General features: G+C 37.8%; 1 protein-coding gene across 3 annotated transcripts in view; it reads right to left on the bottom strand.

The window, feature by feature from the left end:
• The window catches only part of LOC134543433 (lon protease homolog, mitochondrial-like), a 109,721-nt gene that overhangs the window by 8,896 nt on the left and 83,457 nt on the right, over positions 1 to 17,368 (bottom strand). For 2 of the 3 annotated variants that reach the window (XM_063388367.1, XM_063388366.1), the window contains exon 16: positions 13,676 to 13,840. In XM_063388367.1, the coding sequence (XP_063244437.1) occupies positions 13,676 to 13,840 (165 nt within the window). Of the gene's footprint in view, positions 1 to 10,040; positions 10,408 to 13,675; positions 13,841 to 17,368 lie in introns of those variants that run through there. The other variant, XM_063388368.1, reaches the window with a different exon arrangement.

Here is a 17,368-nt window from a genome sequence, read left to right on the forward strand (position 1 = left end):
GGGTGATTTACACATTGTTAGGCTGGTGTACTATACTTAGTTAAACTTTTCTGCAGTGGCCTGAGGCACCTTTTCTCAGGGGCCAATCTGATCTTTTGCAAGTCTAAAGACGACATTAGCAGCCCAGATGACATTTCTCCCGCTTGCAGTCACGCCCGGGGCTTGTAACATTAATTCCCTGCATGACTCAATTTGCAAACGACAGCTCTGGACGAGTTGTTACCACTTTTCAGAGCCCAGCTTAGAGCAGCTTTTCCCGTCATGCATTCGTCTTAAGTTCACTCATAGAAAGTCACGTTAGGGTGCGTTTTCCCATGCCGAGTGGTGTCGTTTAGTCTCCCCCTCTTAGCCTGCCCCCTAGCGAGTGTCATTGAAAGTTCATGAACCCAGCAGGCCTACTGGCCTGAGTCAAGGCCGTTCAGCCGCCAGAGCTGTGGTGCGATTTGGAGACACCCACACCATCTAACGAGCTCCTTTAGAACTAACCTCCTCATGGCTGACAGAGAAACGCCCCCAGCGCTCCCTGTGCGCTTGAGATGGGTACTTCCATTCCCCCTCTCAGTTAGGCCGCCAGAACGCAGCACTGGATACAGCATAAGAACACAGGTTTAACCATCTCGACCTGGCTAGAGTCGATAGGCGGTTGTTTTTGAAGTTGCTCTCCAGATAGCGCAGTGATCGTGCGAACTTTGAGTTAACCACTCGGGATGAGTTTTTTTCTCGCCCCGCCCCTTCGGGCATCTCCGGATACCTTCGGTACACTACCGCCCCCCACCTTTGTTCCAGGGCTGAACCCAGTTTTTAATTAAGACTCTGTCCGCTTGCCCTGGCACTTCTGCGCGCGACCTCTTTCTGGCTGGTATACGGTTATCGTCGACGTGGGTTCCGGCAAAGATCGTCGCATTATGTAGTCTACATGCTACAAGGGATGATATCCCTAGATTAGATAGTATCATATAGCCAGCCAGTAGTAAAAATTAGAGTTTTTTTTTGTACTTCGTCTTCTATGTAAATTAAATTAAATCATGAAATTCTTCATTATTTACCGCATCAGGAATTGGCCAGCCAAGACGCGGCACCGCCCGGAGTGACGGCATCATCCACCCTGCTTTGGTGAGTGTTTTTTCTACTTCGCTAAACCCCCCCCCCCCCTCCCCCCTTTTTAGGCCTTATGGGCCAATGTTTTTCGGGACTGTCTGCAAACAGGTCTTATTCGCAAGAATGGATTTCTGTTGCAGGCAGGGTCCAAGAATCCAAGAACCCAAGAAACGGTTTGGAGATATGCTCCTAGAGCCAACCCCGGAGCTCTGGTAGTTTTTCTCGGGAGTCTTCCCAGCTCTGTTTCCTGCTATGGCCTAGGGACTACCGCCCTGGTCCTCTAAGTTCTATTGCCACCTTTTTGATCCATCCCCCACCAAATTGTCAATGATTCGTGAGTGAAAACAAGCTTAAACGTGTCAGCTTACGGACCGATAGGAAGATGTGAACTTAAGCAACAGGAACTTACAAATTTATATATATATCAAGACCAAATAATTTTATTGTTTTGTTTGGGTAATGTCTTAGGATGGGAACTAAAACTAACATGTAATACGGTTTCGGGTCCGTCCGTAGCATTCTCTCTTTTTATGTATATGTATGTATATGTATATGTATATATATATGTATATATATGTGTGTATGTATATATATGTATGTGTGTATATATATATATATATATATGTGTGTATGTATATATATGTGTGTGTGTGTGTGTGTGTGTGTGTGTATATATATATATATATATATATATATATATATATATTAGAACCCTGGTATAATGTTAATGCATATAATGTTTTCCTGCTTATAATGTCATATTTTTAAAGTCCCAATATTTCCCCTATAAGGACAATGTATTTATTCAGTGGCGTCTCGTCAGGGCAAGCAAGGCAAGCAGTGCTTGCCCAGGCAGTTTGCAGACAATGTATTTTTTAAATGAATATTTTATTCAGAATAGTATTTTACTTTGGCTCGTGCAGTTAGGTGTACGTATTTTTTACATTATCTTCTTGGGACCCAATACTGTGCGCTGTGCGCTATAAGAAAAGAACTCGTCGACACACAAAACATGCTGTTTTAGAAGCGTTGCTAGGTTTAGAAGCGCTGGTAGGACCGCTTTCAGGAGGAAGGCTGCCGCAGTAGTTTCCTTTCGGAAGGGGGGTGGCATGGTACAAAAGTTCGAGGAGGGGATTGGCTGTAAAAACACGTGGTAGAAGCTACGAAGGTAGCGCTTTCTTGCCGAACTCAAGCGAACATGGCCGAAGCAGACGGTGGAATACTTCCGCCGACTGCTTCGGCTATGTCCGCTAAAGTTCGGCAGGGCAGGTGGCGAGGTCGCGTTTCAGTCGGCGGTCGTCTCTCAGGGCGCGCGCATCTCTCTTGCGGGCTGTTGGCTGGGAGTTCCCTGCGCCCTATTGGGTAACCGAAGGCTGGCAGTGCGTGGGGGATTTGTGGGCGTACGGGAGGCGGCCTAGCAGTGCCAACTGCTACCGACCGCGTCCCGCGGGTGGTGGATACGGGATCCCAGCTCGAGAGTTGCAATCTCGCTGGAGTGACTGTGAATAACCACGTACCAGTTAACAGAGTTTATGATCACGTATGAAGATAGTTTCTTTTGTGTTGGTACAAAAAATACCAACATTTAATTTTTACTATTCTAGTACATTTTTATGAGCTTCTTCTCTTTATTTTAAGTACTTTCTTTGCCATGTGTTGTCTGTTTATATATTTTGTACCAGATATCGATGATACTACACTCCCACTTAGTATATAAATAATGTAGAGTAGGTATTTTATTATCAGAATAATGTATGCCAAACATTATTATTTTTAAAAAATAGTTTATAATTGAAAAAAAATGTCAATTTTTCTACCTGTGGAAGTCAATGTTCAGTTAAGAAAACTACTTAAATAGCACCCTTTTGTACCTTTAAATCCATATTGTCCCGGGGGAGGGCCCCCGGACCCCCCCCCCCCCTCCCCCACCGTGTTTTGGGGTGAACGGAGTTGTTGCTTTCCCTCATGTAAACCTCACGCCTCGCCACTGTATTTATTTCCTGCATATAACGTTCATAAATAGTGTAATTTCCTGCTTATAATGTTTGCTTTCTAACATTCAATAAATGGGGATAAAATGTTTTAAAACAAAATTATTCCAACACTTATGATAAAAAGTTTCCTTTATGTATGTTTATGTTTACAATCACTGCCATACAATACAAGAAGTTTGTTAAAATACAATTTTATGCAATATACTGAAGGTACACAATGTTCCTAGTTACGTGTCAGTTGGCACCCTTAGTCAACTCTTCTCTTCCTTGCCATTCCAGTGGGTATTCAGATGCACGTCACGTACATAGTCCTACGATATTTAAGTTGCCAACCATTGAGCGAGGGCATAACTAAAAGTGTTTTCTATTGCTTACAAATAAATTTTTTTTTCATTCACACGTAGTAATCCCAAAATTAAATTTTCCTGCTTATAATGTTTTTTTCTTGTTCTCCCTTGGAAAACATTATAACAGTGTTCTTCTCTCTCTCTCTCTCTCTCGCTCTCTCTCTCTCTGACGCTCTCTCTCTCTCTCTCTCTCTCTCTGACGCTCTCTCTCTTGCTCTCCTGCTCTCTCTCTCTCTCTCTCTCTCTCTCTCTCTCTGTGTGTGTGTGTGTGTGTGTGTGTGTGTGTGTGTGTGCGCGCGCGTGTGTGTGTGAATTTGAAATTTAATCTTAAAACAGGAAAAGAAAATTCTAAGGAATAAACCAAGATGCCTATAGACATGTTTGTAGTATCTCTTTAATAAAAAATGATCCTCTTTCCCTCTCCTGTTTTAAGGGAAAATCTAAATTAGTTTGTCTGGCCTCTCGTTGCTCCCTCTGATGGTATATTTACTTAGTCTTTTTGCTCACACACTTCCAGATCTTAATCAGCCACTTGGGCAATTATATTTTATATTGTAGCACGAGAGTCAGTTACATGCTATTTCAAACATAAAAGTTTGTCAGTGCCTTATACCATAATAATACAATAATTGTAAATATTATTCACATGTCCAGTACAAAAATGTTTAGTATCTATGTATGTATGTAACAATTAATATATTAAGTTTATACTCAACGCACCATACAACAATGATGTAACATTTAACTTGCTCATGTATCAGATCACTTTGTCGAAGTTTTTCACAAATATTTGTTCACTTCATGTCCACTACTATTTTCAGTTAGGCATAAAATAAATACATTACATGAATTTTCTAAATTCATTACTTTTTAATGACACACAATATAAACAATGTTCACGTGGAAAAGGATATTTGCAACTCATTTTAAGTAGGCATGTGCAAACACCACTATTTGAATTTGAGTCGAGTTCGAGTCGAACACTTAAAAAAAATCGAGTTTTGAGTCGAGTTTGAGTTTAGAGGTAATCTACCAGTAAAAAATTTCTGCTAAAAAATTGGTTTATAAATTCTTATTATCAACATACATAGGCTAAATAAATATCCATGTAAGAACCTACTAACCTACTTATCATATTTAAGTCATGTTTAAAGTTTTTATAATCAAGTTTCTCTGAAGCACACTATTTTTACACTAGATAACATGTTACACAAACACTATTTAATTACACATAGGCCTCTAACATTACACAGAAATAGGAGTTACTATTGCTTCATATTATGATAGAGAAATACTAGTTGCTCCACATGCTCTGGGCTCAGATTACTCCTTCTTACAGTGACAGTGTCCCCTGCACAGGAAAACAAATGTTCACTCGCTACTTGTGTTGCAGGTACAGAAAGATAATGTTGAGCCAAATTTTTAAGATGATATAACTGCTTTCTGTGGTTTTTCCACCATGCACAAGGGTCTTCATGCCTAGCTATGACAGATTCACTTAAATTTGTTGTAACCTGATCTTTCATTGATTGTTCCTTGCTTGCAAGCTTATTTTTTTCTTTTGCTAACTGATCAAAAGCCCCCCACAATGTGACTGTTACATCACTCTGTTCTAAAGTGTCAACTGCAGGTAGGCCTAATTCAGCATCACATTCCTGTTGCCTGCAGATTTCTTCCTCCAAGAATTTAATAGCAAGTTTCATTTCATCTTCTCTGAGTAGAACACCTTTGAAACATGGATCCAATACCATGGCCACCATATTTGGTTTCAACATTCTATAATCTGGGAAACGAGCTCGAAAAGCTTTCAGCAAGTTTCTAGTGAAAGTCAAATCACATCCTGTTTTGCTTTTAGTTTTTATGTTATTTTCCAGCAATGTTTGTATGCTGCTTACAACAGGAAATGGTTGGGTAAGATTCAGCACACAGTAGTGCAGTAGTGCGACTGCTTTTGTTTGTACTTTGTACAGGTGCGAGTTTTCAAATTACACATGATAAGATCGTGTTGGTAAAGAAAAATAGCTGTAGTTCTTTTAATTTGTGCGTTTTAAAATAGCCTAAAACTTTTTCAATTATGCTTCTGACAGTAAAAATACTATTGTAATATCAAATGGAATTAAAAAAATTCCTGTGTTAGGCCTAACCTAAAAACTCGATTTTTCCGAACACTTCAAAGTGCAACGAGTCGAGTCGAGTTGCAATATGCGACTCGACTCGAAATTTAGAACAGTTCGCACTATACTAATTTTAAGAAACAGTTGTTAAATGAAATGTTGAGTATAACACTTAAAAGGATTTTACTTTGGTGTCTGTAGAATAGGTTAATGTAAACAAAATATTAAAAAAACCACAATTACATTTTTATTTAAAAAAAAAAAAACTTACATACAGTATGAGATTATGAAAAATCAGCCAAAATCACTATTAGCTTTAAAATAATTATCTACATTGTTTATTACAATAAAACTTTGGGAGAAGATGCTTGAATATTAAGTTCTTAATTTTCAATTCATTTACGTATTAATTACTCAAATTTTCTACTGAACAGCATTTACAAGCTTACAATTTTAGTACAGTGGAAAACCTCTTTTTTTACATATTTCAAGGGGCCAGAAAAAATATGTAAAAAGTTGGAAAATGTAAACAGGGGAAATCTATTTTATTATCTCTTTATGAATAAAACAATAACGGCAGATACACACTGAACAAAAAAAACTGTCTGTCAAGATAATCTTATGATAAAAACAACAGATCCAGTCTTATGGTCTTTGCTATTTTGTTCATAGTTGAACATGAGATCTTAAGTTTTAGTGAAAAAAACATGCTGGTGAGATTTACTTACATCTTTCTCAGAGATTGTGATTTATCATATGTTAACATTTTATTATTTTCAGATTTTTGTCATAACAGTTCTATTAAACTATCAAAATCACATTTAATAATTGTTTACATTTAAGAATAGAAGAAAAAAAGGTTTTTGTTACATCATCCAAAGATTGGACATTCTAAAGGGATTTTTGGTGGTAAAAATTATGGATAGCTACAGCGTACAAACTAACCTACTCTAAAATGACACTGCTACTGGGAGAAGACAAAAAGTCCTAAAAATTATTATAAAATTAATAATTAAAAAATTATGTATTTATGAGATTTATTCATTACTTAATGTGGTACTTGGTTTAATTATTTATTATCTTTTTAGTTGCATAATTGGTACTGTTAAGTTGCTGTATGAGTGATTTTCTTACGTCACGGCTTTTCCATACATGAAATAATAAAATTCTGATTTTTTTTCAAGCACTTGACTATCCTCCATATACCACCCAAAAAAAAAAGTGTTTCATAATTTCTACTGGTTTCTGAGAACTAGAGGATCGGCAACACAATTAAATCACAAAATTGCAACGGCCGCACCAATGCACAGGCTGACGTACTGTTTCGCAGGACACGAGGTTCATGCACGCTTCCAGGCCATTTGGCACTGACATAATGAAACATGCAAGAAGCACCACACACAAACATACAGTTTAAAGAATGATTCTTCATTTACTCTTGGTGAACCAATGGGTATTAAAGATCCAACAATCACACAAATAACGTGTGGAAAATTTGCTATTTGGTAGAAACAATTTGTTTCTTTAGCTATGTCTTCAGGCCATGTAACAAATTCATTAAATAATTCATTGTTTACAGCATACACCACTTTAGAACCTGTTCTACAACAGTAGACTCAGGTACACCATGCATGTCTTCCTAGCCAGTGCAATGCTATGCATATTTGTTGTTTAGCAGATAAAGAGCCACTCTTTTCTGTAGGATGTGTAATCGCAATACAATTTTTTGTATCAATAATAATAATAACACATTATTTGACCTCATTTAGAATCACTCATTGCACTCTGCATTATTTTCAAAAACAAAATTCACTCTTAACCTAAAATATTTAATCCTCCCATTAATGTGCACCCCCTTTACTGATCCTGCACTCCAAAGTTATCTTCATAACTGGATGAATCTAGCCACACATTTTGCATGGTAACATTAGTTCAAGTTAATAACCTCACTTAAATCCTTGTATCCTGAAACTATAAGCAAACTGACATATATAATAATGTTTACAAACTTGTAGAAAACGATCAATTAATCAACACATACTTGTAAAATTCACTAATATTTTTGGTTTTAAAACTTGTAACTTGTAGATTTGTAATTTTTTATTGTGCAACAAAACCCTACAAAAGTACAATTACAAATATTATTAAATTTTAAATCATTATGCAACAGGCCCCAGGTTTGTATCAATGAGATTTTACTACTATATTATTGTTTCTCTGAACTAAACAGTGAAATACTCAAATTTTTTGAACTTTAAAATTAGCCTCAATAGGGGATGAAAAAATTAGCATGTATTTTTGTGGCATTTTCATTATGGTATTCAAAATTTAAATAATAATGCTCTTAATTGTAAAAAAATAAGTATTTAAGTAGTATATAAATACTTACAAATAGCACTAATATTTACTTTTGTAAAACAAACCCACATTTGATTGAAGCATTTCTGTGTAAATAAAATACCACCTAAAGCAATTTGGTATGCAAAATTCATACTAAAATAATTCTAAAAAACATTACTTGAAATTTTCTTGCAACCTGACTAAATAATACTTCCTCATTAAGATTTTGAAAAAAAAAAAAATTAGGGACAGTTATCACATTGAAATGAAAGTGCTGTGAAAAGTTTATCATTACTTTCTTTGAGTTTTGTTGTCCTGTTTGTTACAACATTATAATTGCTACAGCAATGGGGGTTGAAGTGTTCGTCGAAGTTTAGGGCGCTACCACATGTAAATAAATGGGCATGTGGACCCAGCTACTCTGTTCTCAGGGCCGTGACGTAGCCCGTGTGTGGCGAGGCCCGTTTCCCCGGTCTCACTGAAAACCTCCGAAATACGATAACAGGTGCATGAAGCTCCTCCCTCTCGCAGCGCTCGCGACTCACTGACCGTTCGTCCTCGCTCGGCAACTCTCGGGAGCGGAGCACTGACGTCACATTGGCGGGCGCGGGCCGACACGCACGCGCACACACACACACACACACACTTCGGCGGGCGGTCATAGAGGGTGGTGGTGGAAGGAGGGGGCTCGCAGCATGTAAGGGGAGAGGTGGTGGCACATCGGGCTCAGAAGGGCGCAGCCCGGGACAATGTCATAATTATGGAATAAAAGTCTTTCACTGTCAACATTGTTTGTTGGTGTCAAAACAGCTTGAAGACAAAGATTCACAAACGCTCCATGATCTGTAGAAACAGCATGTAAAATTTGCTCCACATTCACTTGTTCACCTTTCTTAATGGCATTTTCAGCCAGAGCTTTGATTTCATTGTAACCCCTGGAAATATCAGTCTGGGGTAGTTCTGAAAATCTTCTCAGCTATCTTATTCCTGCTTCTTTCTCATCTTTGTTGTACAGAATAATTTTAGGGTTAAAGACTTGAGCAACATTTTGAAAGTGTTTCCTACTTGGATTCTTTTTCCTTAATTTAGCCAGTTTGAGTCTTGCTGAACATCCCACTTTTTAGAATGCACTTCAGCCAAGGCTACCTTTGTTCTTGGCAGAAACTTCCCCTCAACAACTTCCCCAAAAGCCATGTCCTATGTATCCAACTTTGGGCAGAGATAACACGTGGTTGTTTTTTCAGAACTTCAAAAAAGTCAACAAATCCACCATTTCCATAGAATGTTCATTTACAAATGTTGCCAGAGCTGTAATATGTTTTACCTCCTTTTCACTGAGCTCAGACAAGAAGTAGATGCCAATGTTGTTTATTTCCTTCATTTATGGACTTTGAAGAACTGAACAACTGTGAAGTAATCAGCTAAAAATAAAACTGCAAAAAACAAGCTGTTCCAATGTGTTAACATTGGGGATGGAAACAGCTTGACTCGTTTGTCTACTCCATGTGTTTCTGTCAAGTAGTTGAGGTACTTGTACTTTCGTTTTCGAGTGTTCAGAAAAGTACTCTTGACAGCATTGCATACCATATAGATTTGTGGGCCTAACATTGAATGTGATGCAAATGGTCACCTAAAACAATGGTCACCTAAAACAATGGTCACCTAAAACCACTTGTAATATTTGGAAACAGAGTTATGCATGCATCTAGGTAGGATACACTAGCAGAGCCTGCTAACTGAAAATTTGACTTGATGTAAGTTTTTGGACATATGCCATTGCTAAGAACTTTTTCTGTTGAAGAAAAACTAAAAAACTAAAAATAAATAAATAAATAAATAAAATACCCAAAAAAGACACAAAAAAAAATTAAGCAAAAAATTGCTGTTGTCAACAAGGATATGAACACCACCAAATATTCCGTAACAGGAATATGGTCAAATAACAAAGAAAAACAAAGCAAAATGTACTAAGAGAATGAAAAAACCCCAAAAATGATGACACAGAAATATTGAACCCAAAAAAATTCAGCACAACGGTTAAAACGAAACAAAAACACGACAAAACAAAAAGACGAAACAAACACAATAGTTTTCCAAAACAGAATAGGACGATAAAAAACCCTCACAAATGATGACAACACAAAAATATTGAACCCAAAATAATTCAGCACAACAGTTGAAACGAGACAAAAACACGACAAAACGAAAAGACGAAACGAACACAATAGTTTTACCAAAACAGAAACAAGCGACGTTTCGGGAACTGCTATCTGCTCCCGTCCTCAGGCAGAGACGCACATGGTACGGAAACACAGGTGCGACTCAAAAGTTCTTAGCAATGGCAAATGTCCAAAAACTTACATCAAGTCATGCACTCCCATTGCACAAATCTTTCAAAGATAACTGAAAATTTATTACAAAAACAGACCGCCCAACTTTGTCTCTTGTTTCATCACAAAGTATGTCTTTCTTCAAGTGCTACTGCGGCCGACAATCCGAAGTCTTCTGCAAGAACTGTAATAGATAACATAGCATTAATTATTATTGATGTAATACTTTACGTAAATAATTACTCAACATAGAGATATGTTTTAATATAATTATGTTCCCTCCATTTCCCTAAGGCTCATGCCACAGTGATATTAACTAACCTGGAATGTGTTTCTCTCATAGAGTTTTGACACACCCCAAATCTCCACCTTTGCCAGTAAATTCATTGATCCAATCTTTAAGTGGTTTATTCTCCAACTTTTCCAAGGGAATATTTGCTTTGGCAAATGACTCTATAGTCCTCTTTGCAAAGTACTCTTTCAGGGTGGCCACACAAATTCTCTAATGAAATTCCCTGACTTTTCCAGTTTTTCCCTGACCTGGTCTTAGTTTTCCCTGACTCTGATTTTGCATTTAGGCTACTTCAATTTTTAAAAATTAATCTGTACATTTTTTTAAATACTGCAAGTCTTCAATAGATGGTAATTGTTTTGTATTGCGTATTCATGTTGACGTCGACCCAAGTGTCTCCCCAGCTCCTTCAGGCCGTTATGCCTCGTCAGCGCCCTCTCTTGCATTACCAGTGCAGTGTAGTGTTTTTGATCAGGGACGCACCCGCGTGCGCCCTGGACCGCCCACGAACGGCCACGTATTTTGTATCATGTTGTGTATTGTAATGTGTCATTCATTTGTATTTGTATTTTTATGTATGTAATGTTATTTCAGTGCTTGTATAACATGTAGAACCGCAACCTGGCCCACAGTGAGTCGCGTCTCTCCCATGCCGGCCCGCTTTCCCTTCCCCTCCTCCGCAGCCCGCGCGTAACGGTACGCGCGGGCGGAGTGTCAGTTGCTGTCTGGCTGCCGCACGAAGCAGACCTGCTTAGCTCCACTCCGCGAGAAGTAACACGTTACGGAGTCCGGGTCACAGCGTGGATGAAACGTCCGTCACCCGACGTGGTCGTCAAGGCTGTGATAGGCTTTCCAGTGATAAATCTCATCAACAAGATCGCGTCTTCATTATTTTGTAATTCGGGAGTCCGGGTCGCGGCGAGGGAGAACGTTCGTCCTGCAACGTGTCGGCCAGGCTGAGATAGGGCTTCAGCGAAATAAACCCGCTCGTGGAAACGGACAACAAGTGCTTTTCCGTACTACCTCCACCAGAACCTCCAACCTCTACCATAACCCCTCCCGGTCCTACGCTTTCCAGTCCCGGCCACGTTGGCCTGAACTCCACTATCTCTCCAACTGGAGCTACGCGGGTAATTGGGGCGAGTTTCAGGACATTCTTCGACAGGGACCTAGGGACCACAGGGCGAGGGGACGTCAATGTCCATTTCTCGATCTTGATCGTGTGAATATTGAATCCGTAGCACGTGATGCTTATTGTTTTAATTAAGTTGCAAATATCTCGTTCACTTGTTTAATGTCAGGTCCGTATTTACCATGTATTCTGTAGCATTAGTCCCCATAAATATAAGGCTAAATTATTTAATGTGTTCCAAAATGTGTAAGGAAATAATTTTACATAATATATATGCGTAGAATAACAATTGACAATAAATATGTCACATTTATCTTTTTAAGCCTACCACCGAATACTTTACATGAAGAAAATATTGTCACAGCGTAACGGAAGATAAGTGGTATCGTATTTAACGCCAGTCAGCTGGTTGACTTGCCCGCCCAGGCGTGAACTTCAACATACGTGCGTGCGCCTGTCAGCCTGCTGTCGCAAGTAGCTGGATCCTTTATTATAACGTTAAAATTAGACTAAATTAAAACACTTTTATGATAACACGTGGTGTAGAAAGGAAAAAAAATGATTGTCGTGGAAAATCTTATGCGTGACTGGAGAAAAAAAAATTGTGTTTTGAGTGATAGTGGTATTGCAATAAAAAGTTTATTTGATGTGAGAATTTGTAGCGTGTACTTCCTTAGCGATTTTCCAATGTATTTTTGAATCTAACAAGGAATTGATTTCGATCATATGTGACCGAGATGTTAATGACGTCTTACTGTTGCAAACAAAACAACTGCAGTTGGTAGCCATTACTAGGGCCACCTGAAAGTGGTGAATAAAAATGAGGTATTTCGTCATTACAAACAGGTAAAAACGGTATAAAAATTCGTTAAAAAAACTGAAAAGCGGTGTTAAAAATCGCCAAAAAAATTACCGGCAAATAATATTATTTTTTAAAATTATTTTTTCATTGAATTTCCTATACAAATATGCATATATACACTATTAACCCGTCCAAGATGTCAGTTGTTCATTTTGAAACCACACGTTACCCAACATTAAATAATGACGGAACTTGTGTCATGCACTGTTGCCCTGCGGCGCTGTCAAATTTTCAGAACACATTTTACAAAGGAAGAAAGAAAATAAAAAACGCAGATTATTGGGGTGTATACGGTAATACACAGAAATAATTGTGAAAATAGCACTACTAAATAATGTTTTTATAGCAAAAATCGCTGTTGAAATGCAGAAACAAGCTCATCTAAAAAAATTCCCTGACCCATCAAAAAATTCCCTGACTTTTCCAGGTTTTCCCTGACCGGTTTTAAATTCCCTGACTTTTCCCGTTTTCCTGGTTTCCCCGGTCTGTGGTCAACCTGTCTTTATATTGTTTACGGCATTTCACAATTTTTTCAACTTGCAGAAGAGAAGTTTGTGCAGGTTGTTTTACAAATTGCTCTTTCTTAGTCTCGTGTTTAGCCGAGGCCATGAGTTTGTCTAACCTATCTTTTTTTCCAAGTAAAACTGCAAATACAATACTTAAAAAAAAAAAAAATCAGTTTTTTCATCAGTTGCATACAATCCATACACCTGAAACTGTTCTGCTCATTCACGTGCTGTTACAGTGGTACGACCCATTGTAGTTATAGGTTTCAGATTACAGAAGTAAATATCACCGCGAAGTCGGTCTCAAAACATGGATGTTATGTAAAATTTTTTGTCTGTGCTACCTAACGAAAGCAGGAAATTATAACTGTAAAAACATCGTAATTACATAAACACAGGAGCTCAGTTTACAAAACCATGTTATCATGGCAACTTCTGCATAAAATTGCAGTCACAATAAGAATAAAAAATTTAATCAAACTATCAAAAATGGAAAGAAGTGGTCTACTATCAGTCAAGTACTTAAAACTACACACAACTCACCTCGAAATTAGGAGTACCTACTCATGCCACCCTTTATAAATAATACCTTAGCTTGCGCACATTTTTCTAAAAGCGTACAGCACTGGTCTTACAAAGACTGCTAAGCACGCTACTCACAGCAATCGTCTTCTCCTTGATTCCACCCACAGGCAGGATTTTCCCAATCAACGACACTTCTCCTGTCATGGCGACGTCTTGCCTGATGGGCTGCTGCTTGGCTAGCGAGAGAAGAGCTGTAACTATGGTGCACCCGGCGCTGGGGCCATCTTTGGGGGTGGCTCCCTAATGTGACAAACAAAAACAACACATGTCATCAAAGTACCTGCATCAAATTGCATTTATTCAATTTAGCTTTCCAACTTCTGAATTTAATACTATTTGCATATTACAGTAAAACCCTCTTAAGAGAATATTGGAAAAACCAAACAAAATGTGCTTCTTAAGCAGGAAAACTTATTAAAAGAGTAAGTAAAAAAAGTTTAGATTTTCATGTGTTAAAATAGTTATGATGATAAAAAAAATCAACGGCAATAAACTAACAGTTTGTTCACAGCTTATTTCTTGTGAAAAAAATTCAGTGATGGTTTTTTGTTTTGAGTTTTTTTCACACAAATTGGAGGTGAACTTTTGTAGCTCCCACAAGTTCCTCATGACTGACTCAGGAACATCAGGTGTGCCTCCTAAAAAGAGATTAAAATTGTCCAAGAACTGCATGTCTTCCCGACATGTTGGAAGGGGCTTGCATTCATCTGCAGCAGATTCATCCTCCTCTTCTTCTTGTTCATCGACTGACTGGACTTCAGCACAAAGTTCGTCCAGATCTTGCTCGCCACAGGATGGCAAAACATGATCTGCTGTGACAAATTCATTGAAACTGGTGGTGATGGCAAGTTTGTCCTGAAGTCTTGACCATGTATCATTATTCATTCATCACCACCACCTACATCCTGCTCACATGATGTTGATTCCGTTGTGAACCCAGCCTTCTTAAAACAATTGGCAATTGTTTCTGTGGTCACTAAATGCCATGCCATGGCCAGCTTTGAGGTGGTATAGTTTCACTGTTTCACAGCACAGAAAACAAAGCAAATAGAATAAGAGTAAGTTCAAAGGAAGTGCGGCGTTTGTTCTAAAATCGTTTGTCCTAAAGCGTTTATCCTAATTTCGTTTGTCCTAAAAATTAGGACAAACGACTTTAGGACAAACGACGTTAGGACAAACGACTTTAGGACAAACGACTTTAGGACAAACGACTTTAGGACAAACGAATTTTAGGACAAACGACGGAACAGCTTCAAAATATTTTTACTCTGAGTTTTAGGACAAACGACTTTAGGACAAACGACTTTAGGACAAATGACTTTTAGGACAAACGACGGTTCCAGTATCGATAAATCCTTACTCTGAGTTTTAGGACAAACGACTTTAGGACAAACGACATTAGGACAAATGACTTTAGGACAAACGACATTAGGATAAACAACTTTAGGACAAACGACATTAGGACAAACGACTTTAGGACAAACGACATTAGGACAAACGACTTTAGGACTAATGACTTTAGGACAAACGACTTTTAGGACAAATGACTTTAGGACAAAAAACTTTGAGTCAAACTATTTTATTTGAAAACCACAGAGCATGTGAGAACTTACAGTAAAAGAAAACGTTTGAAAAAATAATGTTATATACTGGGGAAATACTTTACATTCTATGTAAAAAAAATTCAGCGTTTACGATCGTTACAATTTTTAGACATCTAGGAATAAACGACTACGGTTTCAACGACCTAAATCTGTTTTTGTTTTTTTGCCATCTTGGATCTGCCATATTGAAATAGAGCGCCCCACTCATTATGATGAAATTTTTGTCATGACCGCCATATTGAATTTTTCTGTTCCACTGGAGGCCGCCATCTTGGATGCCGTCGACTTTGTTTCTGTTCTTTGTTCCTAGATAGCGCCAGCAACGCTCTTGATTTTTTTGTTCTTCTGGAGGCCGCCATCTTGGATACCGTTGACTTTGTTTCTGCTGTTTGTTCCTAGAGAGCGCCAGCCAAACTCTTTATTTTTTTTTTTTGTTCTTCTGGAGGTCACCATCTTGGATACCAAGGACTTTATTTCTGCTGTTTGTTCATAGAGAGCGCCAGCGTCGCTCTGATTCATCACATAAGGTCGATGTTCCATTACCTACCATAGGTATTATGGTCCTTATCGACATATTAAATTTAAATTTTTTAAGAAAATACATTGGAAGCGCTGTGATTCGAACCATTGCAGCTCTGATCTCTAGATTGGAAAACATACGCCTTTAACCGCACGGCCATTGAGACATTTACCAAACGAGAATAAAATAAGGTATATATAAAAATAACATGCATATTCGGACTTGTAATTTTTTTGATTTGAAGTAATAATAGCACCACCTGTTCGAGACAGAACCACCATCATGTATTAAGACGTAACTGTAACAATTATCGTTACGGTCACAATCTTGAATATCCGTAATTGTTTTGTTCGAAAATCAGGAAAAAATTTTAAATTATTAAAAAATTAATCAATCAAATTAAATAATAAAAATCTTAAAAAACACCGTTGCACTTTTCGTTACGGTCGCCATATTGAAAATACATAATTTTAATGCTAGAGATTCGAAAAAAAAAATTACTTATTAGAATACTGATTAATTAGTTCGATTCCTGTCCTTGCTTCGAAACTATTAGAGCAAAAAAAAAAACAGATCCTTCCTCCACGAAGCCACCTACAGACTGATCTCCGCCACCAATAGCAAGGTATATATATCGTCATCTGGTATGATGACATGTCCGCCATCTTGTCTTCATCTGCTGGAGACCACCATCTTGTTTTCGTCTGCTAGAGTGTGCTGATACCATGTTAGTATAATATTCTGTTCACCATAACTTTGTCCTCAACTGTTGGCATTGAACTTTGACTTTGACCTTGAAATTTGACCTTGACAGTGTAATTTTACATTGACCTTGAAATATGATTTTACCTTGACGACCATCATGGACCCGCCATTTCTCGTTCAGTACATGCTACCAGGAGCTACAATATGCTAGAGGTCATTGCCACCATCTTGTTTTCGTCTGCTGGAGGACACCATCTTGTGCGTGTACTCGTCTTATAGAGTACATTACCATCATACTTGTCTAAGTTTTACCCGCTAGAGTGCAGTAATCATTTATTATTACTGAAGTGCCTGCCATCTTAAAATTTGGGTGCCATTTTGGAATCGTGTAATTATTTAGCTAGAAATTCTGGATAAAATTACAAAATTCATCAAAAAATTCACTCATTAAAGTAATGATTGATTATATCAATTCCTGTTCTTGGTTCGATCCTTGGATGATGCAAAAAAATAATTTTATGGAAAAAATAGTTATTATAATAAATTGTTATCAAAAACCTAAAAGAGACTTAAAAACATCTATTACCATCATCCTTTAAACCATTACGACCGCCATTTTAGATATTTGTTTTTATTGACTTATAAGTTCGGAAAAATTCCAAAATTCACCGAAAAAATCACACATTATTTTACATATTGAATCGAAACTTACTTCGATCTATGAACAAAGCTGAAAATAAATTTAATTTAAATACCAGAAAAATGTCAGCTTCGAGAAATAAAACACCGCAAGTTCTTTTACAAACATAATATTTATTACATTATTTCTATCCTACTAAAGGATCGCTTACGAAAGCCAGCAGTCTTATAAAAATTTAGCCCTGCATAGACGTGAAACGACTAATTCTTAGCTCCAACAGCTCCAACTGCTCCAAATGC

The sequence above is a fragment of the Bacillus rossius genome, chromosome 1 (assembly GCF_032445375.1).
Source record: "Bacillus rossius redtenbacheri isolate Brsri chromosome 1, Brsri_v3, whole genome shotgun sequence".
NCBI lineage: Eukaryota > Metazoa > Arthropoda > Insecta > Phasmatodea > Bacillidae > Bacillus > Bacillus rossius.